The sequence below is a fragment of the Diplotaxodon limnothrissa genome, linkage group LG11, assembly GCF_057381915.1.
Source record: "Diplotaxodon limnothrissa isolate DT_005_m linkage group LG11, D_limnothrissa_male_GT1.1, whole genome shotgun sequence".
NCBI classification, from domain to species: domain Eukaryota; kingdom Metazoa; phylum Chordata; class Actinopteri; order Cichliformes; family Cichlidae; genus Diplotaxodon; species Diplotaxodon limnothrissa.
Genome location: NC_140606.1, coordinates 11911278 through 11936895, shown reverse-complemented (window position 1 = coordinate 11936895; position 25618 = coordinate 11911278). Strand labels below are relative to the sequence as shown.

Here is a 25618-nt window from a genome sequence, read left to right as displayed (position 1 = left end):
TAGTTTGGAAGAAAAAGAAGGGGTTCCATTGTAGGTAGAATTCTATTTTCTACTTACCTCCTCCCACATGGCAAAACCATCTGAGGGCACATGTCTTTCCCTGAAAATGCTTAGCTGCTTTCACAGGGATATGAGCATTTTCTTCCACTTCTAAACTGAAAATCAGAAATTTACAGGACGAGTCTCACTGGTCTGCAGATGTGAAACCTGCTTGTATTTTCAAATACTGTTCGAAGTTTTAGAACCACTCCCATTTCCTTCAAAGAAGAGTCATCTCCAGAACAAAACGATGCCCTTGCATGGCAACTAAACAGAGTCAGTTATACTTTTTTTGACACAAATCAAAGGTCACACTTCTGTTAAAAAGCTTTTAATAGTTTGTGTTCATCATGTCCTGACTATCCTTCGCTGCCCATATGGAAAAGATATATATAAATCTTATAAAGTTTGTATCTGTCTTGTGTGAAACTTGTATGAAAAGCATATAAGAGTGAAAACAGATATAAGATCCCTTGAAAAATTATATAAATGAAACTTGTATGTTTTGGATACTTACTAAAACAATGTATGAAAGTAATGAGAAAGTGGCCACTTGCATGAGTAAATCATGTAAGTTTTTACTATTTCTTTTCCATGTGGGTGGCTACCTTACTTTAGAATGAATTTACAAGATTTTCCACTTCACGCCTGAGTACGGCCCCAAACTATATAGCAGAAATTCTGACCCCATATAAGGCAGTTTAGCTTTAGATCCTCAGCCCTTCTGGCTGTTATAAAGTCAAGGGTTCAAGGGCCCTTTGTCACGGTTCTGGGTCATGTTGACCCAGCTTTTCTAGATTATGATTTATGTTCTGATTGATCAGTGATACTGTTTTGATTATGATTATTATTCAGTAGGTTTTGGTCAGTGTCAAGTCTGTCTCTGTCTAGTCCGTGTCTTAGTAAAGTGTGTTTTGTTTCCTGTTTTACTTTGAAGGTTTTTGTTCCTGTCTGATGTCAGTGTTCCAGCTCCCTGTCTCTTTAGGTCTTATTCCTCCCAGCTGTGTTCCCTTTCTGTCTCCAATTCCTTGATGACTCCCTCAGTGTATTTAAGCCCAGTGTGTTTCTGTGTCAGTGTTGCATCGTTAACGTCTACTCACCCTCACGTTAATTGTGCCGCCTGCCTGCCTAATTTCTGTATTCCCAGTTTAGTTAAGTTTATGTTCCTTTTCTGCCCAGCAATAAAGCTGAGTGTTTTGAGTTTACATCTGCCTCTGAGTCCTGCATTTTGGGTCCTTTCTCCCTGCCTGCCTGCACATAGCCATGACACCCTTAGGCTTTAGGAACTTGAGGATACAAAGCGTGACATATTTTTTTAAGTGTTCCTTAAAATTCACTTTCATAGGGTTGCATTTATGTGATGTTTTAAGGAGCTCGGAAAGAAAAGTGTCTGGACTTGTTTAAGTTGCTTGAAGACGTTTCACCTCTCATCCGAGAAGCTTCTTCAGTTCAAATGGTGGGGAGTCCCAGATTTAAGCCCTATGGGAGTGTCCCCAAAGAGGGATATGGACCCCTTAATGATCACACAAGGTGTGAGCCAAGGTTTTTCACACCTTGGCTCGTGTTTGAAACACAATCAGGAACAACTAATAATGAAATTGGGGAGATCATTAACTAGATATCTTATTGTATATTTTTATTCTATTTTATTCTACTGTATATAGTATATTATTTTATTCTATTCTGTACAGCTGTGTACTGTATTTATTCTTATTGTATTCTAATTTTTGCGTCATAACTTTTGCACTGTCCACTTCCTGCTGTGACAAAACAAATTTCCCACGTGTGGGACTAATAAAGGTTATCTTATCTTATCTTATCTTATCTTAGATGAAAAGATTAGCCAAGTACTTATGGCCTGTATTTATATAGCGCTTTACTAGTCCCTAAGGACCCCAAAGCGCTTTACATATCCAGTCATCCACCCATTCACACACACATTCACACACTGGTGATGGCAAGCTACATTGTAGCCACAGCCACCCTGGGGCGCACTGACAGAGGCAACTTATGGAGTTGTTGTTAAGTGCCTGATTTGTTCACTGCTCATTTTTAGAGGAACATCAAAACCATGTGGTTTTAGCATATAGGTTTTGTGTAAAAAGTAGCAGTCTTACTATGTGAGATTGCATAAAATGAAAAAAAATCCAGCAAAGTACATGTACCTCTAATTTTTGCATACTTGAATATTTAAGGAAATGCATTTAGTTACATTCCAACACTTTTAATCAGTAAAAACATCAACATTCATGCCACAAAAGAAATAGCTGCTAAAAACCAGGATTTTAGAAGAGGATGCTGACTAAACATAAGCACCAGCACCGTATAGGCATAGAGCAATCTCTGATGTGATCAGTGGGCAGCACAGTGGAGCAGTGATTTGCACCATCACCTCATAGCTCATCCCACGATCCAAAGACATGCATGGGATTAGGTTAATTAGGGATTTTAAACTGGCCATATGTGTGAATATGTTTGTACATGGGTGTCTGTCTCTATCTGCGATAGACTGGTGTCATCCTGTGACAGCTGGGATGGTTTTCTCATTTTGGCTAGCCAAAATGAACATCATTAGCCACTCTGGTGGAAATCATAAATTCAATAATCAGCACGATGAAGTGAGTTCTCAATAAAGTTGTGTTGATATCCTAAGTAACAAATTTATGTATCTTACCTAGCTTGTGGGTTTTCTTTTGCAACAGTGAGTTACTTTTGCAAAACTACAGAAGAAAACTGCTTATTATGACAGACAGAAGTAGTGAAGGCCCTGGGAAATCACTGAGATGATGGAGCCCTGTCTCTCTCTAGACCTGACGCAGCACCAGCACAAACCCTCTTTTTGTTCTTTTGCATTAAAAAAACACTATTGGGATTTACTGAGGGTGCATAGTAACAACACAGTTAAATTTTTGTGGTGGGCTTATTTAATATCGATTTGTATGTCTTTCAAGATGTCAAACCCTTGGGGAGGAAAATCACCCCCCATCGGTGGGGGGCCCCCCACCGATTTAGGGCTGAAGATGCTGAAATATCACAGCAGCAAAATTCACTAACATCTGCATACATGAACATACAGCATGGGCGAGAAACGAAAAAGTAAGATAGTGACAAGTCAGTGTGAGCCAAGGACCATGGGGTCATTTTAATTTCCTATGTCACTGGCGTCAGTTGGAAGGAACGCAAAGTCCTAACGCATGAAAAATGAAATCACTTGTTATCATTATGTGTTTAGCTGCCTTACACTTAATAACTCGTTAACTGAACGTTGCAATGCAGTTCTGGTCCACTTTAACCCCTGAGGAGAACATGAATCATGCAAGGTGATTAACTATGGCTTGGGTAACCAGTTTTGTGCTGATTGCAACTGTTACTAATTGCTGAAAACTGTGAGTCATCACTGTGTCATCACTAGGGCTGCCACGATTAGTCGACTAGTCACGATTATGTCGACTATTAAAATCGTCGACGACTAATTTAATAGTCGACGCATCGTTTGAAGCTTTGTAAGATCACAAAGGACGCAGGAATGAGTAGTAGGATTTAAGAGTGTAATAACGGACTGAAACAGAAGATGGCAGCACTGCATGTACAAGGATGCCAGCTGCCATTAAACCCCGAAGAAGAAGAAGCTGTGTCCCAGAATTCATAGCGCAGCTTCCAACAATGGCGGCAGCTAGTTAGTTTTAACTTTACTCTTATTATTCTTTCTGGGTCACAAAATAAACCTTTAACATATTTTCAGGCAAGAATGTAGCTGTGTAAACCTCAAATATCTGCTCAGTTTATCAAGACACCACATATTTTCAAAAGCGCTCCGACGTTTTCGGAGACGTCTGTTACCCACTAGCTCGTTAGCTAGGCGGGGGCAAGGCTAACTAGAGCCGTGAGAACACCGGACTCCCGGCAAATCGTTTTCAAACCCACCGCCGTCTTTCGCTAGTCAGGTTAAACATATATATAAGTCACTTAGATAACTTAAAAATGTTATTGTTTGGCTTTCTTTAGTATTTTATTTGTTCCTGAGTAAATCGGTTTGGCTGAGATTAAAGTTATAGTTTTTGCACAGCTAAAACTGTCAAGCAGACAGCTGATTATCAGAAGCTGGAGAATATACTCCGGTGTCCTGTTATATTTTAGAAAGCAAGGAGTTTATTAAACTTCACCGAAACAATCTGCAAATTTCATTAAAAATTAATAAACTACCATCTTGTCTTTATTTTTAGTTAGCACAAACACTTCAAGCTGTAAGCTAATGATAGTTATATAAGACCAGATGCTGCTGGTGCAATAAGCTGTACGCTGTACCTCCAATGGATGATGATCTGATTAGTCGACTAATCGCAAAAATAATCGGTGACTAGTCGACTATCAAAATAATCGTTTGTGGCAGCCCTAGTCATCACCACACCTGTTTCAGGCTAAGTCACGTGTATTTCTGGTTTTCAGAGGGTGGTTTCAGGTAGTTTTGCTTATTTGAAGAGGTATGCTGGATTCAGATGAATAACAGGCATTTTTTAGAGAATGAAGTCGTTAGCTGTGTTCAGATTGTTCTGCAGAGTAAACCAAAGCCTCTATTTGGGTGTCTTTACTCAGTAACAGTACGCTCACACATATCTCCAGCATCTCAAATCAGCTTTCTCGTATTTTGTCTCTTTCACTTCTCTTATCAAACACTGACTCGTATCTTGTTGATCACATACTGTATCATGCTAAAATGTGTGTCAAAATACAGATATTATTCTTACCCAGGCAGATATTAAACATATTACATTACTGTCTGATTCTTACAGTGCTGTCATGCAGGTTTAATGAATGAAATTAAGAGTCTCACAGCAGTACTGATGCAGCTGGCTGTGTGGAAGATTCTTTTATTTGACTTTAATAAATGCATGCAGCATCACACAACATGCAGAAACAATAAGTACCTCTTTAAACTGATGCTGATGTGCATATTCAAGCATCTGGCACAGCTGCAACGGTTTATTAAAACTTTAATTGTGAAGTAACTATTTTTAAACATAACTTTATTGGGTCGTGATTTGACAGAAATAATGTTCTTTATTCTTCTACACATTCAAGAAGGTTTATATAAGTGAGCAGTTTGGATTGAAGTTAAAGCATTGTGGAAAAATCCCGAGCTCCATCATGACTGTCGGAATGAAGAGTTTGCCGGATTTTGGGACAAATGGATAAGATAAAGTGGTCAAAACAGCGATGATCCTCCGGGTTCAGAGACATGCAAAAGCAAGAGCAATTATGGCAGTTAATCTGCAACTGATGTGCCACCATGGGTGCTGAAAAAAACACAAGAGTCCACACACAGAACAGAGAAGATGACGTAAAAGAGACATTGGTGAGCAGAAGGAACATTAACCTGGAAATTTCTTTGATGCCTGTGCAGAAGAGTGACGAGGGGTACCGAACTGTAAGAGAGCTGTCATCTAGACTGTGCTGATGCTTGCTGTATGTCTTGGAAAATGTCTGAGAAGCAGATGGCAGCAGGAAATGATCTCTCGGAACTTGGGTCACACCAGAGGTGATTCGGTGAGTGACGGGAACAACGGAGACACTTCTGGCATCACTGCAAACGTCGAAAGACATTTTTATGAGTTCATCATTAAATTGGTTGTTCTGACTCTCTTACTACAGTTGTTCCCCCAATGCACTACTTTGCATTCCAAGCTAAAAGGACATCACAGAAAAAGACAGTCATGGTTCTCCTAGTCGAACTCAATATTCCACATAACATTTTGAACTTATTTTTACTGGGCAAATGCAGATGGTTTCCACCCCTTTATTTCCTGTTGCATCTCGCAGCCTCTCCTTATGCCAAGCATGAAGTGCAGTACAACTATTATTAGCACACCCAACACTGAATTGACTTCTTGCGGTGGTGCAGGGTTGTCAGCTAGAAGGCAAAGCCATATAAACAGCTAATTTAATTCTGCACGCACAATTTTAGAGTTCTAGGACAGAGTCACGGGGCTTATGACCAGTAGCAGAGCTCAGGGAAGTATCTTCAGCTTTTCATTTAAAGAATTATCCAGTTTTAATGCCTTCTCTCCTGTGTGTCTGTGTAGATTCAGTGACCCAGGTCATGATAGTCTTGAGAGCTTGATAAAAGAAGGCTAGTGGACTTTGTTAGGTTTGCGAAGACATTTCCCATCTTATCCAAGAGGCTTCTTCAGTTCTAAAAATGACAGAGAGTCCCAGGTATTTTCCCCCAGGGGGAGGAGTCATCCCATTTGGAAGTGGTTCTGAGGGTCATTGGCTAGCATAGCACCTAGCCATTGTGGATGACACTGGGGTCTCACACACCCTTATGTAGCAGGTTTCCCAGAGAAACTCAGGAGACTTTTCTCCAAGCATGGCATCCCAGTGCCCCTATCAGCCACTTATACTACAGTCTTGAGATCTCTTCCCAGCTGCCTCAACCCCCACTCACGTCTTGCCTCAGGTGGCCTCAATAGGTCACATAATAAGGTGGGGCAAGGTTTCACAGTGGTTTCACCTTTAACCCCCGGTGATTGTAATGACCCATGCTTTTTTTTCACACCTTGGTTCATGTGGTGACTCACATGATCAGTAGTGGGTCAGTGACCCTCAGGATGCAGCACAATCATGTAGCGGGAGTTCTGACAACCAAGAAAATAATTATAGAATCACAATAAACTGAGCAAAGAACTATAAGTTCTTCAAAAAAGCCCAATACTGAACCACATCTTCTGACTTATGGTACCCAATTTAAAAAAAACAACAACTTTAAATCCCTGTAGGTCCTGTGCGTTGCTAGAAGCGAAGCACATCTCTTCAGCTACCTGTCCAGCGGCCCCAGGCTGCTCCAGCAGAGATAAGTGTGGTAATAGACCAACACTATGTCAGTATTAGAGGTGAGGAGGGAGAGAAGATAAAGAGTCTGAAAATCTCTGATTGGAAGGGAAAAAAAGTTATAACCAAGCTGTGGAGACTGGAGCTCTCCCCCTCTCAAGCTAAAGGCACATGTGCTTGTCTACAAACATAAACAGTAGTATGAACTCCTTATAGTGTCTTTGGGATGAAAAAAGGTCAACAGCAGCAATGAAACCCTCTCTATCTTTTCATTTTCTTTTCATCTCACTGACCAAATGTCAGCAGAGAAGAAGATAGTTAACCAAGGCTCCCCACACAGACAGACAGACAGAGAGGTTTTCTCTGTCATGCAGTCCTGCATGCACACAGAAGACCATTACTCATCCCAAAGCAGGTACTGCATCAATCAGTCTGACATAAGGCAATGCAGGGGGAGGAATTTCCCACTCAAACAAGTAAGGGAGTCTTCTTTTGGCATGAATCATGACCTTTGAATTTGCTTTATTTTCCTGTTTCTCCTCTCCCTCTCCATCCCCTGCCTTATTAAAAGACTTTGTATTCTACAAGTCTGCTTCATTAGCGTTGGAAAGTTAGATTTCTTCACTCATCTGTGCAAGGCATTTTGTGCCCTTAAAACTTCACTTTTACATTTCTTCTCAGTGGAGCTATATCTGCAGGCTTCTACTAACTTTTACATTAATAAAGCTAAATCCATTTATCATTCCTCTCTCATACAAAGAACTCTGGAGGTGGGGAGCACAGAAAAATGGCTGCAAAAGATTGAACTGCTTAGGAAAAGGAGCACTGCTTGTTGCAAATGAAGATGCTTTTCACTCCTGCATTAAAATGATTATCAAAAATATAGATAGATGCTTTTTTTTAAAGTAGCTATGCATCAATGTGCCTGAAAGAACAACAGTTGTAAGTTTATTTGGCATTGCCACTTCTTCACAAAATGAACACAAAAATGCTTGTGCATCCTTTCTGCGACATAGTTATGTTGTTGTTGTTGTTTTAAGATTTAAATGTTGCTTAATGATGTAAAATGAGCAACAGAAGGGAACTTTAAATGATCAATTAGTGACGCCAAACAAGTGGGGATAATTACAGCTCCTCCTTTTGAGAAGCAGGGCTTCTTTGGTGGTGTCACATTTTTTAAGATCCGACGTATTCCAAGTTCAGGTTAATAAAAAAACAACAATGGAAGTCTGCAATATGTGAATGAGCAACTGACCAAAAAGTAAATGAGTGAATGTAACATATTAGGTCAGTCTGGAGAAGACACAGGCTGACCATTCAATGACTTCTTTCTTTCGTTTTTTTTTTTTACTACAATGCTGGGAATAAAAAAATGATGTATGCCAATGAGGTTCACCAGAAGCTAGAGGTCTTTATGTGAGACAGAAAACTGAACATTTCTGCAGAAGTCTCTGGGGGAACCAAAAAAAAGGTTTTCAAAGGCAATGCTTTTTTTTTTTTTTTTTTTACAAATTATGAGAAGAAAAGGCAACACTGGATGCCCAGACCTTTAAAAAAAGTGTCATGTACCAGCCAAGTCACAGGTGGCTTTATTGCAATAGACAGATGCCCTATGTGCTAGTGTTTTGGGGGTATTTGGAGCACCACTTGTGCTCAGCAGAAAGAACGAACTAGGTATTCATTTTCGTTTTCAACTCTCTGCATGAAAGCATTTTTCTAGGCCCCACCATCTGAACTCTGATGTGTGCTCTCCAGGACACCAGTATTATTGCTTTCACGCCACTCCTGTGCAGCGCCAGCTTTGTTTCGCATTGTCATTTTACAGTGGCTGTTTCTGACTAACTCTCCAACTATTTTTTCCTTTTTCCCCCTTTTTAATATTACTCTTCGTCTCGCAAAGTAGAGGCAGTTTAATGTGAAGCTCAAAAAACTCAATTTGGCTGTTATCAAACCTTCATCTAGTTTTCAGAGTCTCTCAGGTGTTATCAAAGATGTAACAGCAGGCGAATATGTTCACTGTGGTATGTAATGAGTATATGAACAACATCAGACATGAATAAACAACCACCAGGCATCACTTACTGGGCTTCTGTGCACCATAAAAAAGCTGATCTGGAGAAGCCTCGTTCATTTTGCATCAAGTCACATTATCGAGCCCAAACTGAGAACACTCAGGCTTTGCTTTTGTTTACTATCCAGACCCTCCATCATCTGCATGCACCATTTTCCCTTAGATACTTTTCATTACTTGTTAATATGAATTTGATTAAGAATTGTATTTTTAATTTGCCCTGCTTAACATTAGCTCGTAGCTGGATGCAGCTGTCATCTGTAATCTAAAATCTGAACACTTGCACTTAGTATTTAAGCTTTAATATTTTCTATATATTGTATATATAGAAAAATATTGACTTTTTGTCTACTTTTTTAACTAATATGTATACACAAAACACACTGACATACAAAATAGTACTTGCAATGTTGAGTAGAGCCTATTTTGGAACTTTTGTTTACTACCATATCAGAACGTATACAGTGATAAAGATGTAGTGGGTTTTACAATTTCTGGATGTGTGATGTGACACGTGCAAACTCAGACCAGTAGTGTCTGAGTAGTGTGTGTGCTGTCTCTCACACACACATGAAAAAGCATCTAACTGCAGAGCATTAAAGCTTCTTTCTTTCTTTCTTTGGCATCCAATTTGAGACTGCTTTCCAGCAGCAGACCTCTTCTACAAGACCTGTGCTGAAGAGATGTTGTGGAAGAGTTAATGCTGCTCATAGAAACTAAATGAATAATACTTTATTTGCCCCATCTCAAAATACCACTGATTGTGCTTGCTTCAAACAATACTTTTAACTGCATTTCCAATACAACTACGAACTACAGTCAACCAGCTATCATGTTTTTAAGATAAACAGATGCTTAACTAAATTCCTTAAACTTGTAAATTCTTTTAGTGCTATTTCTTAAATTTGTAAATTCTGTAACTTATTGTATTATTTACTTAGTTTAGTCTGTTAATGTTACTGTCTTGGAGCAACTGTAACACACATAATTTCCTTCGGGAATAAAGTATTCTCATTCTGATTCTAATTAACCCATCCAAGTCATGTCTTGAAAAGCTGGTGACCAGGTCAAGCTAATAAAATGCATGTAAGGCACAGTATACAGCAGCAGGGACCAATAGCTGAGGAGCTCTAAAGGTCAAAGTGAGCTGCAGATTTCGATTAGAGTACATATCGTAATCAACACCGCCGCCGCGTGACCTATTAGAGTATTGCACTGCATGGTCTGCGAAGCGTAGGAACCATTGAACGCAGCTGTGTTTCCTCTCGGAGTGTAATACGTGATGGTTAAATCCGCGAAGTAAAAACAACTTGTGATTCTTTTCGTGGATCTCTTGTGGAATCGGGTATTTGTTACTTAAAGCACAGCTTGTTAGCGCCGTATAGCGCCATTTCTATTTTTGATGTAGCGTATGCTTACCGAATCTGGTAAAGACTGAGACCTCTGTCATTCAACTTTCTCCGGAGTGTAAGTAAATGTTGACTTTTGACTTCGGTTGTGAAGCTCACATTTTTACTGGCTTTAAAGACCTGAATGCTGGGAATGGGAACTAATGTGGTTTAAAGTACTTTAGTAACGTGGGTGTAACGTGGTAACGCGCGCGCGCGCACATTCACGTTCGGGTTACTGTTGTTAATGAACTAACATGGCTACATTAGCCCGATTTTCCTCTGGATTCACTATACGGTGTGTTCTTTGTTGTTCTTAGGAAATCAAAGATTATGAGTAGGGAGTCCAGAATGAGAGCAACAATAAACCAAAAGTTGACCGAGATGGGAGAAAGAGAGAGGTGAGTCGGTTATAGCCCTTTCTTAATAATGATATATTCGTATTTGTTCACTGTAACTAGCTGAATCCATGCATGTGTGACTGTAAAGCTTCTATAAAGCACAAGCTCTGTCACGTTTCAGTACGTCAGTAGTGCTCAGTGCATCAGTTGAGTTAAAGACATTACCAGCTATTGTAAAGCAAACATGTGGCTGCTACATGTTCACTAGGCACACATTTCATATAACAGTAAATACTCAACTCCGGTTGATGCTTCAAACTAGAAAGTATCTGCACTTATCACATCTTCATTTCAGTGGCACGCATCACTCTGAATAACATGTTTGTAAAGCTGACGGTGTTTATATGAAACAGTGGGATTTCCAGCTGTTATTCATAACTTCATAACATTAGGAGATAAGGGCGCAGTGTGATATGTGCTTGTATCTTATGGACAGATTGAAAGAGATACTGAGGGCTAGGCTCACTGAGTGCGGATGGAAGGACCAGATGAAGGCTCACTGCAAAGGTAAAGAGAACAGTGGTGTTGTTATCATAAATGTCACATCAATATGGTCAGGTTATAGGATTAAAAAAACAAAAACTGAACTTCAGGTGGTGTGATGTGGTTTTAAAGAGGCTGATATATTAACAAATGTAGATTACTGTATGAAAGTTGGAGCATATTTAAATATAGTTTTTCTGTAAATCTGACTGGTTAAACTATATTAATATGTAACCAGTGCCATCTCTACTATATTGACATTAAAGTGACCTTTAATGTCTGTTTTGAAGTTATTAAAGAAACCCTAAAATAACAGCGCCCAACAGCATGTGGTAATAAAGTTGCTAAATGTCAGCATTAGAATAAACATTTTATACCTGAGGTGGAAGCACCTGGGGTCGCTGCACAACCCAGCCAAAGCCCAGGCTTCACTGTGCCCAGCCTTAATGATGCACAGTAGTGCATGCCCTGTCTTAACAATTTATCCTTCTTAATTTGAAGCAGTTATGGATTATCGTATCAAAAGAAAAGACACATTAACTGAAATGAGATCATTGGATGTTGTCAATCTGCATGAAAACATCCTTCGTTCATAAAACAATGTGAGGAAAAGTCGAAAGACTTGATGAGATGAGCATAGAAATGTGTTCCCCTAGGCGAGACTAGCACCCTTGTCCTGTTGAAGCCAGTTGAAGACATGAAGACAGTGCACTCTTGGCATGCACATGGTTAGCTGCTGAAGCTAAAGTTTGACTGTAGAAACTCCTTTCATTAACTAGATGTTGGAACGAAGCTTGCGGTTGTGTTTTGTTGTAGACTGATGTGAGACTGACTCATCTTTTGCTTTTGTTCAATATGCAGAAGTCATCAAAGAAAAGGGCTTGGAGCACGTGACTGTGGACGACCTGGTTGTAGAAATCACTCCCAAAGGCAGAGGTACCTCACTTTCTCTATTCAAATGAAACCGTGTGTACTATAAGTATCAGTTCCTGTCTAGGCTCTCCTTTTTTCCCGTATTGTTTATATATGAAAACATAATAGTTTAGATGATCTAAATTGGCAAGGTTGTGTTTGTGTGAGTTTAGACACAGAGATTGTTCACAGCAACGGATATAATTTTTTTTGTCTTGCAGCCTTGGTGCCAGACAGCGTGAAGAAAGACCTTCTACACAGAATAAGAGGCTTCTTGGCTCAGCATGCCACATAATTTGGATTAATGTTTCATTACACCACTTGTCTATACTACCCTAATACAGATTTATATTTCTCATGAGTTTAATGCATTTCAGAGACAAATACCAGTCAGCCACAACATTAAAGCTACCTCCTTAATATTCTGCTTTGACAGCAGCCCACAGACACAGAACCTGCCTGTCTTGTCTGGCCCCAGGATGTTGGCAGTGCATACTTTTAAATCCTGTGCGTTGCGGGATTTGGCCTCGGGATTGTCCCAGCTCATTCCGAGGATGCTCTGTCAGATTGGCCGTTCTGTGCCTTGGTCAATGCCGTGGGCTTTCTGTCATTTTGTCAATCAGTGTTTGCAGTGTGGCAGAGTGGGGAGTAATGCTTGGTTTTCCACAATGTTTGGATGGCAACAAATGCATGCTGGGATTAAAGGGTTCCCATTAGAACATGGTAATGTCATGTAATGAAGTAATCAATGTTATATACGTCTCCTGTGAGTGGTTCTAATGTTGTGGCTGATCACACAAAGTACTGACAGATCTAGTTGTTTCTACCAATCCTATGCCTCCCGCTATTACAGTTATGTAAATACACCTACCTTGCTTATGTAGTCATCCTTTGTACATGAGATGTGCTGTTTAAATAAAGGTTTTTCTTCTTTGAACTGGAGAAAGTCATTTTTAGAACAAATTCCTTCAGATTGAAGCAGTTACTGTCCAGACTTGTTTTATGGGCACAAGGTGGAAACAGTTGCTGATATCATGATTGTATTTTATATCATGATGATGTAAACCATGAAGAAAATCATATCCACTCACTTTGATAACTTTGATTTAAAAAATTTTTTAAATCGAATTCTTGCATATTATCATTCCAACATCCAATTTTCATCTATGCCAGTGGTAAATGTATAACGCAATTTATCCTACTACTTTTATGTTATTATTTTAATACACAAAACGTCTGATATTTCTATTTCAGGCTTCTTGTGCAGTGGGATAAGTAAGAAGGCTTATGTACAGGCCCATCTGAAAGTTTGCCAGTGAATATGTAAACGACTCCAAAATTGAGCTCTTTGGGATCAACTCAACTGGCCGTGTTTAGAGAAAGAGAAATGCTGATTATGATCCAAAGAACACCACAGCCAAGCACGGAGGTGGAAGCATTATGTTTTTCTGTACAGGACAGCTTTACTGACTTGAGGGGCTCACGAACAGGGCCATATACCATAAAATGCTGGACGAGAACCTTCTCTCAGCCAGAGCACTGAAGATGGGTTATTGCTGGGTCTTCTAGCAAAACATACCACCAAAATAACAAAGCAGTGGCTAAAGAAGAAGAACATTAGAGTCACAAAATTCAATAGCAAGTCTCCAGACCAATAGAAAATCTGAGGAGCGAGTTGAAGCTTTGAGTGGCCGAGCAGCAGACAAGAAACCTGAAGGATTCAGAGAGTTTCTGTAAAGAGGAGTGGAACAAAATCCCTCCTTAGACATGAAAACCTGGTGACCAACTACAAGAAACATCTTACCGCTGTGCTTACCATCATGAGTTTCTCCTTCAAGTATTAAATCATGTTTTGCTGGGCGATCAAATACTTATTTCACTCAGTGAGATGCAAATCAATTTCAAACTTTTATCTAATGTGTTATTTTCTATATTTTTGATTGATATTCTGTCCATCTCCATTAAAATTAAACTACCATAGAAATTAGAGAGTTTCTTTCTTTGTTCATGAGCAAACTTAACAAATTAAACAGGGGATCAAATAATGCTTTTCCCCACTGTACATTATAAATTAAACGTGACTGATGCAATGTCTTTATGTACCAAATCATTTCCTGACTTAAAGCCCATTGTTAACTTCAAATACACCTGCTATGCAGAGTCAAAGCCTGTCAGCCAGGTCTTGGTAAAGCTGCAGATTGTTCCTCTCATGCCCATTTTTAAGGTAGAAACAGGACATTTATCCAGATTTCTGTGTGAATGAACTAGATTTTGACTACATTTACATACGTTTATGGCCGAAACTAAGGTTTAAGTTTGGGTGGTACAACTGGTGACTGCTAGCCTAGCCTAGCACTCTTGTCTTCTACATGTAGGCACTTTATGAAGGAAATAAAATCAGTTTTTCAACCTATAAGATCACTGGACCTTCCAAAAAAATTGAGTTATGCTGCAAAAATAGTTTTGTGCTGTGAATTTCAGAAATCTTTTAACTTATATGGATGACATTTGATGTCGAGATGCTACCCATATCCCCAAAGAAGGTCAGGAGTTCTGTTTAATTGTTCAATTGTTTTTATAGTTTTTTCCCTCTGATTTTTGATTGCATTTTATAAGAGTGAAAGAATGACTTTTTTGCCTTTGGTATTCTGTCTGTATTTACTCTGTAGACAGTTATGCGAGAACAAAATGATATGCATTCCTAGGACATGTGCTTTCCATTGTATTCCAGTGTAAATGAGGGCCCAATTGTATGTGCAGTGTGTAATCCTTGGTATCAACACAGCAGGCAGCTTCACACCTGGCCCTTCAAAGATGGAACCAGAACAAAAATGTGACAAATGAGAGAACAGCTTGAAAATAGTTGACGGGGGAAAGAAAAAAGTTATTTCCCACAGCCGCACGAATCACACCCAGCTGGTGCTGTGAATTAACATTGTCCTTTGATTAAATGGACTTGGATGCGAAGAAGAGCCATGATCCTGTAATGACAAGCCTGGTGCTGCTTTACTTCCCAGAATAACAAACTGTTCCCAGCAGAGGGGAGAGATCCTGGAAGGATGAACAGGGGTGACCTTCTTCATGGAGGGGACATGTTTCCTTTACTAAAAACCTGGTTGTCAGGTCATTTCAAGGTCCTCGGAGGGTACCGGACAAAATGAACAAGTGTGCTCAAGTGTTTCAATGAGAGCTGGGGGGTGGGGGTATCCATAAAACATAAATTACCACAGTCTAAAAGAGAGCTCATTTCTGTTTTAGTTTAGATGTTGTCTTTGTTTTGTGGTTTTCCATCCACCGTATACTAAACCTTATCACGAGGGTTATTAAAATGCTTCTCTAGTTACACATGCACGACACCTAATTGGTTATGGATGCACTGTTGCACTGACATAGGCCATGAACTCCAAATGACCCGCCCCTAGTAGCACATTAGCGGGTGGAGAGTGACTCTGCGCTCGTCGCCCACGCAAGACAGAGAGTGTGTTTTCTTAGCCAAAGGACCTGCTGTGACATCAGCTCAGGTGACAACATGCTGATATACAGTGGTGCTGCAGAGGCCAAATGTAACGCACCCCTTCAACCCAGCACACACGCTCCGTTTTAATGGCCGGCATTAATCCCAATGTTATCAGCAGATCTCTCCGGGCCCTTGCATATACAGTAAAAGGGGGGTTAGGTGCACTGTGGCGCACTGCAGGCTGACATTGGACTGAATTCCCAATGATGCAATTTATTATCATATAGTTTTTTGTTTTTCAAATTTACATTCTCACCCTCTGTTCTCGGCTCAGGACCCAAACTGCTCTGCAGAGGAGCTGTACAGTAACCAGATGACTCTGCACATCAATAAAAAGAAGTTAAAGTTGTGAAAAACAATGAGTGAAACATGATTTAACAACTACCTCTTCTCATTCGCTGGTTCAGGTGGACGCATCTGTGGATATGGCAGAGATTTTTGCAGGTGCTGATGGTCAGAATGATTCGTGGCATCCTCCGAATGAGCCACAATCAGTCAGGCAACAACAAAGAGCAAAGTCAATATCAATCTGTGCACTTGACATTTGAAAGGAGAAGACAAACGTGTTATAGGTCTGTGTGTGTGTGTTACCATGTGCACTTATGTGCATGAAGGTTAAGTGTGTGCAGATACGTTCACCACTCCCAGAATCAGACCGCTACAGCACGACAGCAGCTGTGTCAATAGGTGAAAGAGCCAAATGTGTAGCCCCGTATGCTGAGCCCCAGTACTCGGCAGTGCTCGGCAGTACTCGGCAGTGCTCGGCAGTGCTCGGCAGTGCTCGGCAGTACTCAGCAGTGCTCTCTCGTTCTCTCTCTCTCCAGTGAAATTGGCAACATTCAAAGACCATAAACACTTCTCATACTGTACAAACTATCTGAAGAAAAGGGCAGCTCAGGGTGGAAACATGCGGCAGAAATGTGCTTGTATTATAAACACAATGTTGGGAAATGATGATGTTACAGTGCATCTCCTTATTTGGGATAACAGTGCACCTGCTTCAATGGGGAACAGTTTAAGAAGTGCCCACGAAATCTTCCGTGCCAAGCAGTGTTCATAAATGACTCTCATGTTTACAACAGGATATCTAACCTTTCTTACGTATACAACACAGCTATAGGACTTTTTCTTAACGGAAAGGGCAAAGACAGTGCATAAAAGGCAAACGGTCAAAAAGGGTGTTTCAAAACCAAGAGAGAGAAAGGGAGAATGTGCACCTCCAAATTCTCAAGACCCGATGTGCAGTTGGCCCTCTTTACTGTCAACACATGTGAATGCCACGCTCGATAAATTTCTCTTTGAATTCCCCCACTAGAATTTATGAGACGTGCAACATGGGGTTGCAACTCTTTTGAAGCCTACACACTTGCAGCGCTTGGTGCTGTCTGCATTCACGTTTCGAGCGAGCCCAGAGGAGCAGAAATACGGAGGCGCTGGCATGCAGCATCCTGCGGCGAGAAGGGTTTTAAATGTATTTACATTCTGTTGAGTCTCCTGGGAACTGCACTGCTACAAGCTAATGAGGCTGCAGAGCAAGTTTCTTTCTGTTATTCCTGGCATCAGTGCGCCAGTCACAGGCATACCACTCTCACCCACCTCCCCTCCCTTTTCCCTCTCAGTAGCCCAGTGCAAATAATAAATAAGAGGAAATACATCATCCCCCTTTTTCAGTCCCAGAGCCAGAGTGGGTCTGCCAAAGTTAACACAAAGCAATCGTAGGTAATGATCAGCAAATGTGTATAAAGTTTCATAGAGCTTGACTTCACATAATTCTTGTTTAGATCATGTTGGCTGGCTGAAGCTCAACTGTGATGCTGGTGCAGTAGGAGCCACACATTCAAACCCAAGCACACACACACACAAGCAATCGCTCGCACGGTTTTCTCTCATCATGCTTGTTTGTGTGTGATGCTTCGAAGCAGCACTTCTGTTTTATAAGTCGCTGTAACTGATTTGATATGGTATAACGCTGTGGCATGAATTAGCTACCAGTCATAAAATTGCAGAATTTTAACAGAGGCTTTGTGACACGCTCATACACATTCATTCTGCGCACGTGTTGTCAGATTTTCCATTCATTTACACACGTCGGTGGCTCGCGTACAAAACATTTCATCATGGCTCAATTGATGAAAATTATTTGCTCATTGTAAGAAAAAGAAGAAAAAAGAAGGGGGAAGAAAAAAAAGCTTTATTGAGTTGGTTTAGTGCTTTACCTACAGCACAGCCAGTGTGTAGAGGGAAAGCCGGGGGGTCTCTGTGCAACAACACGGAGGAAAGAAGCGAAACACAATCCAGACATTGTTTATCCTGTTTCTGATGTAAAGGCCACTTACTGTCGTGTCCAATGCCTAACCCTTAATTTGCTGCTCTAGCCTTTGAAGTGTGTGCATTTTTCTGTTTCCTGACACTACCTTTCCCCCTCTTGCGCTCTCTCTCTCTCTCTCTCTCTCTCTTGCTCTCGCACGCTCTCTCTCCTCCAAGCCCCAGCAGTTGATATTGCAACAGGATAGGCCATGTTTCCATGTAGGGGCTCCTTTTAGCCCTGCTCTGATGATAGAAAACACAAGTGGGGCAGGAGGGGGAGAAAGAAAAAGAGTGCTGGGCGCACAGATCCACAGAGAGGCCCCAGCCCCTGCCCCGGCCCAGACAACGCTGCAGGGGATTAGAGCACACCCTGGCAGCAGAATGGTTTCACTTAAGAATTTCAGTAATCACTTTTAGGAGTGTAATATATAGCTGACCTTCGGCAGTGCCACACGACCCCCCGCTCCCCCAGCCATTTGATCAAAGGAAGCGGCAGTGGCTGTGCAAACAGGCGCTATCAGTGGACTCCAATGGATTTACTGCCTGCTTCTTCTCTCTTGTCTCCCCTGAGTCGTGTGCTGATACAAGCCGAAACCCAGTTTCATCTTACAGAACCTATTTTTCTCCCAGCACTAATTTACGGGCCAGATCATGACTTAAGGGAACTTAAAGGAGGCAGAGGATGGAGGGAGGAAAGAGGGTGGCTCAGGAGGCCTCGGGGAAGGGGAGAGAGTGGATGTAGGAGCAGCTCGGGGCCCTTATCCATTGCCTGCTGGCTGGGCTGAGAAGAGTGGGGTTCTCATCATCATGGGAAAAGCCCAGTAGGGGTTCTCGTCTCAGCTGGAGCAACCAAACAGCATGGCTTGTGCACTGCAACAATAACTGCAAGCAAAAAGAAGCCAGAAGGCCAGCCCAGTAGGTTTTATATAGTGCCCTAAACCACAGGAGGCTCTGACAAAGAAATGAGAATAGAGGATGTGGGTATCATAGCAACTAATAATAATCTAGCACAGCCAAAGTGTTAAGATGGGTTTTTTTTATCTGCAGCTTAGCCTTTCCTTATTTTTAATTAAACTCATGTACACCTTTCCTCTTAACATACCAGGGCACATTCTGGCATTTTAATGGGCTATTTTATTGCTACAAGATTTCCATCAATCATAAACAGGTAATTACTGCAAACATTCCTCGATAAGGAGCAGACTATCAGCGAACAATGTCAACATGTTGACCTTTACGCTTTTATAAGGAAATATCTTTCAGCTGGTTAAATCTCCAGCAATTTGTAATTTGTGACTCAAACGCGCCCATTCGGTTTCATGCTCTTGTTAAAATGTTTCTCGGGGGCCTTTCTGGTTTCTGTTCATTTCAAAGCGGTTGTTTTTATTTTGACTCAGTTTAGCAGTGATTTATCTGCTCTCTTCGTTTCTATTTCGGCACGAACGCCGTGGTTTTTGCAGAGCAGCAAGTACCAATTGCGACCAGCTGAGGGAGCCGAAGAACAGATGACAGAGGGGGAAGTACAGTGAGCACTCTGCATGAGAAGACATAGCAGGTCATTTAAACTGCTGCTGATTCATTAAGAAAATTGGAAATACACATGGAATGTTTTGCTTTGATTTGAATTTTCTGTGTCCTTTGGATAAACTCTCTGTGGGACATCATTATAAGTCCCCTCCTTGCCTGTACTTATACGATCTCAATTTTCCCCACAGTTTTTCGGGTGCATAAAAGCACTTCATTCATAAAGAATTTAAAGCTAACGATAAACAGACATATCTTCTTTGGTTGGCATGTCATGGAGCATTTATGTGACTCAGCTGATGACAATGCATGCCATGTTATTACCTGACCACAGAAAGTCCTGTCCTTTTATGAGTTTCTCAGGCAAGCACTGGGAGTGAAATAAAGAAGAATGTTCCTTATTTTGAGCACCTGAAAGCAACTCAGCTGTATGTTTTGTTTGTCCCAGAAACAGCAGGGGAAGACCCAAGGAAAACCTGCTATGGCAAAGAGACATTACTCCTCATTTTCAAAGGCTGTGAGATATATAAAGACACAGATATTCGACTTCTTCAGTCTATACTGATGTGAATCTAGCCTGGTAGTTATGTAATTGCGGTATATAACAAGAAGTGATGAGAAGTAAGTGCAGGTGTAGAACATTTGTCCTGAAATGGTCCTGGATTCCACTCATTAGCTGATAAAGTTTGTTTGGAGAGCAAACAGGAGGAAAAAGTAAGTATTTTATGGTGTGACGCAGCTATGAGCAGACTGATAAGTGCAACGCCTGAGTGCTTGCCATTTCATTACCGTAATGCAGCTGGTTATTTTGATGCTAATTGGTGGTGAGTCAGTTTCAGTAAGAAATAATAACTCCTGGCTTTGCTTCATAGAAGTCATTTCGGACTGTGATAATGCAATCGCCTTATTAGTTTTGAGTTCAGAGCTAGCTACGTGAACATGTGGTCAACAGTTGCTTTTGGGAAAATGGGAGAACTCTGCTGACCTTCATGATTATTGCTAATTTTGTGGAAGACTGTGCAGCTTGCTGGGTGGGCAGATGTCATCCAGGGAAGGACGGATGTTGTTTTGCTGTGCTGTATTTTAATGTGAAGTGTACTTATTAATTTTTATATTGCATGTATTGGTTATATTTTGTGCAGTGTTTTATTTAGTTTGCATGTTTTAGTTATCGTCAAATTGTCCTGGAGAGACTCCGCCCTTTTCCCCGTTTTGACTAATTGGACACACCTGAAGAGGAAAGGAAAGGTAATTTACAGAGTGCTCAATGACACATAAAAGGGTTGGAGCCGGTGTTCAACAGAGGATGCAACACGAAGAATGCGAGACAGACTGAGGAAAGACACAGACGATCAGAGAGTAGAGATGATCAGATGAAGCAGATGACCAGCGACTGGGGAGGAAAAGAGATTACCAGTGACTAGGGACGCGTAGCGGCAGTCAAGTGGCAATAACGACAAGAGCCAGCTCGTGCACTGCGGGAGAACAGAAGCAGTGAGACCGCGGTGCCGATTGCAGTTTAAGGAAGCGGCGGGCGGAGTTGAGAGCTCTGCCCTCCCAGGTAAGTCTTTGACTTATCCTTTTTTATAAAGTAAACTGCCAAAGGAATAGTGACTGCCGCTCCCTCCCTTTCTTCAGTGCACCAGGACGTGGAATGCGAGGAGGAAGGCGAGGACTCTGCTGGGTTTCCCTCTTTTATTACTACGCTGGATTTCTTAGTTTTTCTGTGACTTTTAGGCCGTGGTGGATTCCACTGGACTTTTAATGTTGTGTGTTATTGATTTTTATTGTGTCTTCCCTTGGCCAAGGTTGTTTTAATTCATTTTACCTTTTTAACTATTTAAATATAATAAATTATATTTTTAATTCTACAGTTTTTGTATCGTGTGCTTTTCCCTCGGCGGCTCCACTGCTCTGCCCGCTTTGAGGAAGGTTTCCTTCCTTTTAAAAAACACAAACCATCTTGGAAACATAATCAGCCTTTCCGCTCCGTTACATAATTGGCGTTGTCGACATAGGATACGGAGCCAAGAGCAGTTGGGTTAGCCAGGGGAATGGCAAATATGATGATGCCTGTATATCCCGGAGCCCCGTGGCTGCCGAAGTTTAAAGGGCCTGATCAGGATGTGCAATATCAGGAGTGGAAGGAGCAGATGCGGGGGCTGCTGGGATCTCAGACTTGCCTGAAGTGAGGAAAGTTGCTATTGTGTTGGGAGCGCTAGCAGGTGAGGCTAAACGTCAGGTCAGTGTTCTTGAAACCAGTGGAAGAGACCAAGTACAAAAAATCTTTTCTTTTTTAGACTCTTTATATGGTGATCGTGTCCCCACCCCAGTTCTTAGGTCACAGTTTTTTAGTTGCACTCAGAACTCAAGTGAAACCGTATCTTCATTTATCTTGCGGTTAAGAGAATTATACTGTAGGTTGCGAAAGCATGATCCAGATAATGTCCCCTCTGATGCAGCCCTGCGAGATCAATTGTTGCTAGGATTGCGGGAGGGCCCTGTAAGTCAGGCACTGAAGGTCTATGTGCGGCGTAATCCAGACCAAGATTTTGCTGCCATACGCCAGGAGGCACTGCTCCTAGACTCAGAACATGTACAGCCCCAGTCTGAGGTAACCTGCCTGTCTGTAAATAAGTCTCATGCTCCTTTTAAGGTTGAACAGAAAGAAGATTGGAGGCAGGTGTTAAAACAGGAGATACTGGAGGATGTTAAGGCACAAATTAAAGGATTGGCACAAGAGCTAGTAAAGGAAATTAGAGGCTCCACTCAGCCAGCTGTAGCTACTCTTCCGCCTGCACCTCAGTTTAGGAGAAGACCGCGACAATCAAATGCTAGCTGGGATGCACAAGGTCGGCCTATCTGTCGGAGGTGTAAACGAGCAGGACATATAGCTAGGTTTTGCCAGACCTCCATGTCTTCCCAGCCAAGTTTAAACTAGATGACCCTGCTGCTGAGGTCCGAGGGGCAGGGTTTTTTGGTTCACCTAAGGAATTAAGGGCCACAGAAACATTTATTGGGCAGTGTCCAACAGTGAAGATAGTGATCGAAGGGGTGGAGCTTCAAGGCTTGTTGGATACCGGGTCACAAGTGACTTTGATACAGGAGAGTCTGTTTAATGAGTATTTTTCCCAGGCTAGGCTTGAGAAAACTCCAACCGCCTTTAGGCTGAGAGCCGCCAATGGTCTGGAAATTCCCTATACCACCTATGCTGTCCTGGACATGGAAATAGAAGGTGTTAAGGTTCCTGGACGCGGGGTTGTGGTGGTAAAAGATGACCATTGCACTCACCCACTGATTATTGGTATGAATGTTGTGACTGCCTGTTGGAATGTATTTAAGTGGCCGGAAAAGACTACTCCTGCCCCACAGCAGTTAACGAATCAACAGGCCTGGAGGACTGCCTTCGCAACATGCAGACGGATAGAAGCAAGTACAGTGGAGGACGGAATGGTGGGGTATGTACGGCTAGCTGGCCGACGCAAAATTAAAGTTCCCCCGAGGAGTGAAATAATGGTGTGGGGCCGGACTCAGACGGGTCCGCAAGGAACAGATTATTGTGCCTTGGTGGAGGCACTGCCTGAAACCCCTGATGTGGGGGTGGCGAGAACCCTTGTCATGGTAAGGGCCAGGAGAGTGCCAGTGAGGATTTGTAACCCACACCCCTATCCTCTTTTTATAGGTCGCTACCAGAAACTGGGAAAGCTATCCTGCGTGGATGAAGCTGACGTACATGGCTCACAGGACCTGAGCCTGTCCCTTGGGACGGACGGTGTGGTGGAGGTGGCTCTGGTCGATAGTGGCGCCCCCACGGAGGAGGAGAGATTACCTGAGGAGATGAATAAACTGATTGAAAGACCTGACCTGTCTGAACTGCAACAGGGCGAGCTACGTGCTTTATTGCTTAAATGGGAGAAGGTGTTCTCTAAAGATGACGAAGATTTCGGGAGGACTGACCTGGTGCATCATTGTATCCCCACAGGTGATGCAGCTCCCATTAGAGAGAAGTATCGTCCTTTGCCCCCCGCAATGTATAAGGAAATGAGGAGTCTCTTGGTAGATATGATGGCAAAGGGAGTTATCCGGGAAAGCTGTAGCCCATGGGCTGCACCCATTGTTTTGGTGAGAAAAAAGGATGGCGCCTGGAGGTTCTGTGTGGACTACAGAAAATTGAATGCGGTGACGCATAAAGATGCTTTCCCCTTGCCACGAATAGAAGAGACATTGACAAGCCTTACTCGAGCGAAGTGGTTTTCCACCCTGGACTTAGCCAGTGGATACTGGCAGGTCCAAATGGACCCGACGGACAGAGAAAAGACTGTTTTTACAACCCCAGTTGGGTTGTTTGAGTTCGAGCGGATGCCGTTTGGTCTGTGCAATGCACCCGCTACATTTCAGCGCCTGATGCAGCACTGTTTGAGTGGACAGATTGCCGAGTCTTTATTGGTGTACTTAGACGACATTATCATTTATTCACCTGACTTTTCGTCTCATTTACAGCATCTAGATGAAGTGTTTCAGAGGCTGTGGCGTCATGGGTTGAAGTTACAGCCGAACAAGTGCGAGTTCCTGCAACAAGAGGTGAAATTTCTGGGGCATGTAGTGGATAAGTATGGTGTAAGACCAGACCCGGATAAGATTTCTGCGGTGATGGATTGGCCGGTCCCTGATACCATCAGACAGGTCAGATCCTTTTTGGGCCTGGCTGGTTACTACAGACGTTTTGTGTCCGGTTTTGCTCAAATCGCACGCCCTTTAAATGCATTATTGACAGGGGTCCCTGTGAACAAGAGAACAGACCGTCGTAAAGTACAGTGGTCCCCAGAATGTCAAACGGCCTTTGAGGCCCTCAAAGCAGCTTTAACGCAGGCACCTGTTTTGGCATACGCAGATTACACTCTTCCCTTTATTGTGTATACAGATGCCAGTGGCCGCGGGCTGGGAGCCGTTCTGGCGCAGGTTCAAGAGGGCCAAGAAAGGGTAATAGCGTACGCCAGCAGAAGTTTACACCACACGGAACGGAATGACGCAAACTATAGTTCTTTCAAGTTGGAGCTGTTAGCCCTTAAGTGGGCGGTTACCGAAAAGTTTAAAGACTATCTGACTGGTGCACGATTCGTTGTGTATACTGATAATAACCCTGTGGCCCATTTACAGACTGCTCGCTTGGGCGCAGTAGAACAACGTTGGGTTGCCCAGCTGGCCTCTTTCGACTACGAGATCAAGTATCGTTCGGGTAAGAGCAATATTAATGCTGATGCCCTTTCTCGATTCCCCACTGTCCCAGCAGAGCACCTGGAGGGGGCTGGATCAGAGCGTGGAGTCACTTCAGCAGCCATTGAATTGACCTGTGAGGTAGAGGGGAGTGACTGGGCAGAAGCACAAGTTCACGATCCGGATATTCAAGTGGTAAAACAACTTCTGGAAGCTCAGGTCGCACCTACAAAGTCAGAACGTCAGGCATTGTCGCATGGTGTGCGGCGACTCCTACAGCAGCAAAAAAGACTTTTTATTAAAGACGGAGTATTGTGCCGTAAAGTGTCGGACGAATATACCCAGGAGACTCGTCATCAAGTTGTGTGTCCTAGTTCCAGGTGCCATGAGGTGTGGCGGAAGATCCATGAGGCTGCTGCCCATGCGGGGGTAGATCGAACCCTCTCTCGGATACGGCAGCGGTTCTACTGGGTTAACATGGAAGCGCAGGTACGTCAGTTTCATCTGGGTTGTGTCCCCTGTAGTCTACAAAAGGAGAGGGTAGAACCTAGGGCTCCGCTGCACCCTAATTCAGTCTCATACCCTTTGGAGGTTGTAGGCATGGATTTTCTGTCCTTAGGCCGACCAACTGACACTTATCAAAACATACTTGTGGTGACTGATCTGTTTACGCGGTTCGCTTGGGCTATCCCTACAATAAACCAAACAGCAGAGACTACAGTAAAGGCTTTATGGAAGTATGTGATACAGCCGTTTGGTTGCCCAGGCCGACTCCACTCCGACCGTGGGTCTAATTTTGAATCTGCATTAATGAAACAACTCTGTGATACCTATGGTATAACTAAAAGCCGCACGACACCTTACCACCCTGCGGGGAATGGTAGTGTAGAACGTTTCAATCAGACCCTATTGAACATGCTTCGCTCACTAGAAT

At 42.4% G+C, this 25618-nt stretch overlaps 2 protein-coding genes across 2 annotated transcripts in view; both read left to right on the top strand.

Moving 5' to 3' along the window:
* The first annotated feature begins 10223 nt into the window (after nucleotides 1-10223).
* Nucleotides 10224-13018, top strand: eny2 (ENY2 transcription and export complex 2 subunit). The gene is made up of 5 exons (XM_085365109.1): nucleotides 10224-10405; nucleotides 10647-10727; nucleotides 11164-11234; nucleotides 12072-12146; nucleotides 12344-13018. Exons 2-5 carry the CDS (start codon nucleotides 10660-10662, stop codon nucleotides 12415-12417), a joined length of 288 nt encoding a protein of 95 aa, XP_085221235.1. The 5' UTR covers nucleotides 10224-10405; nucleotides 10647-10659; the 3' UTR covers nucleotides 12418-13018.
* An 8515-nt stretch (nucleotides 13019-21533) lies between these two features.
* LOC146622397 (uncharacterized) overlaps nucleotides 21534-25618 on the top strand; it is a 46198-nt gene continuing 42113 nt past the window's right edge. Inside the window, exons 1-4 of the mRNA XM_085366808.1 lie at nucleotides 21534-21658; nucleotides 22127-22149; nucleotides 22397-23064; nucleotides 24628-25173. Of these exons, the coding sequence (XP_085222934.1) occupies nucleotides 21534-21658; nucleotides 22127-22149; nucleotides 22397-23064; nucleotides 24628-25173 (1362 nt within the window). The remainder of the gene's footprint in view (nucleotides 21659-22126; nucleotides 22150-22396; nucleotides 23065-24627; nucleotides 25174-25618) is intronic.

Bases quoted from the DNA above. Each gene is read 5' to 3' on its own strand.
- eny2 (XM_085365109.1), top strand. From the start codon at position 10,660: ATGAGTAGGGAGTCCAGAATGAGAGCAACAATAAACCAAAAGTTGACC. The intron at 10,728-11,163 runs GTGAGTCGGTTA...TCTTATGGACAG, and splicing joins GAGATGGGAGAAAGAGAGAG to ATTGAAAGAGATACTGAGGG. The intron at 12,147-12,343 runs GTACCTCACTTT...TTTGTCTTGCAG, and splicing joins AATCACTCCCAAAGGCAGAG to CCTTGGTGCCAGACAGCGTG.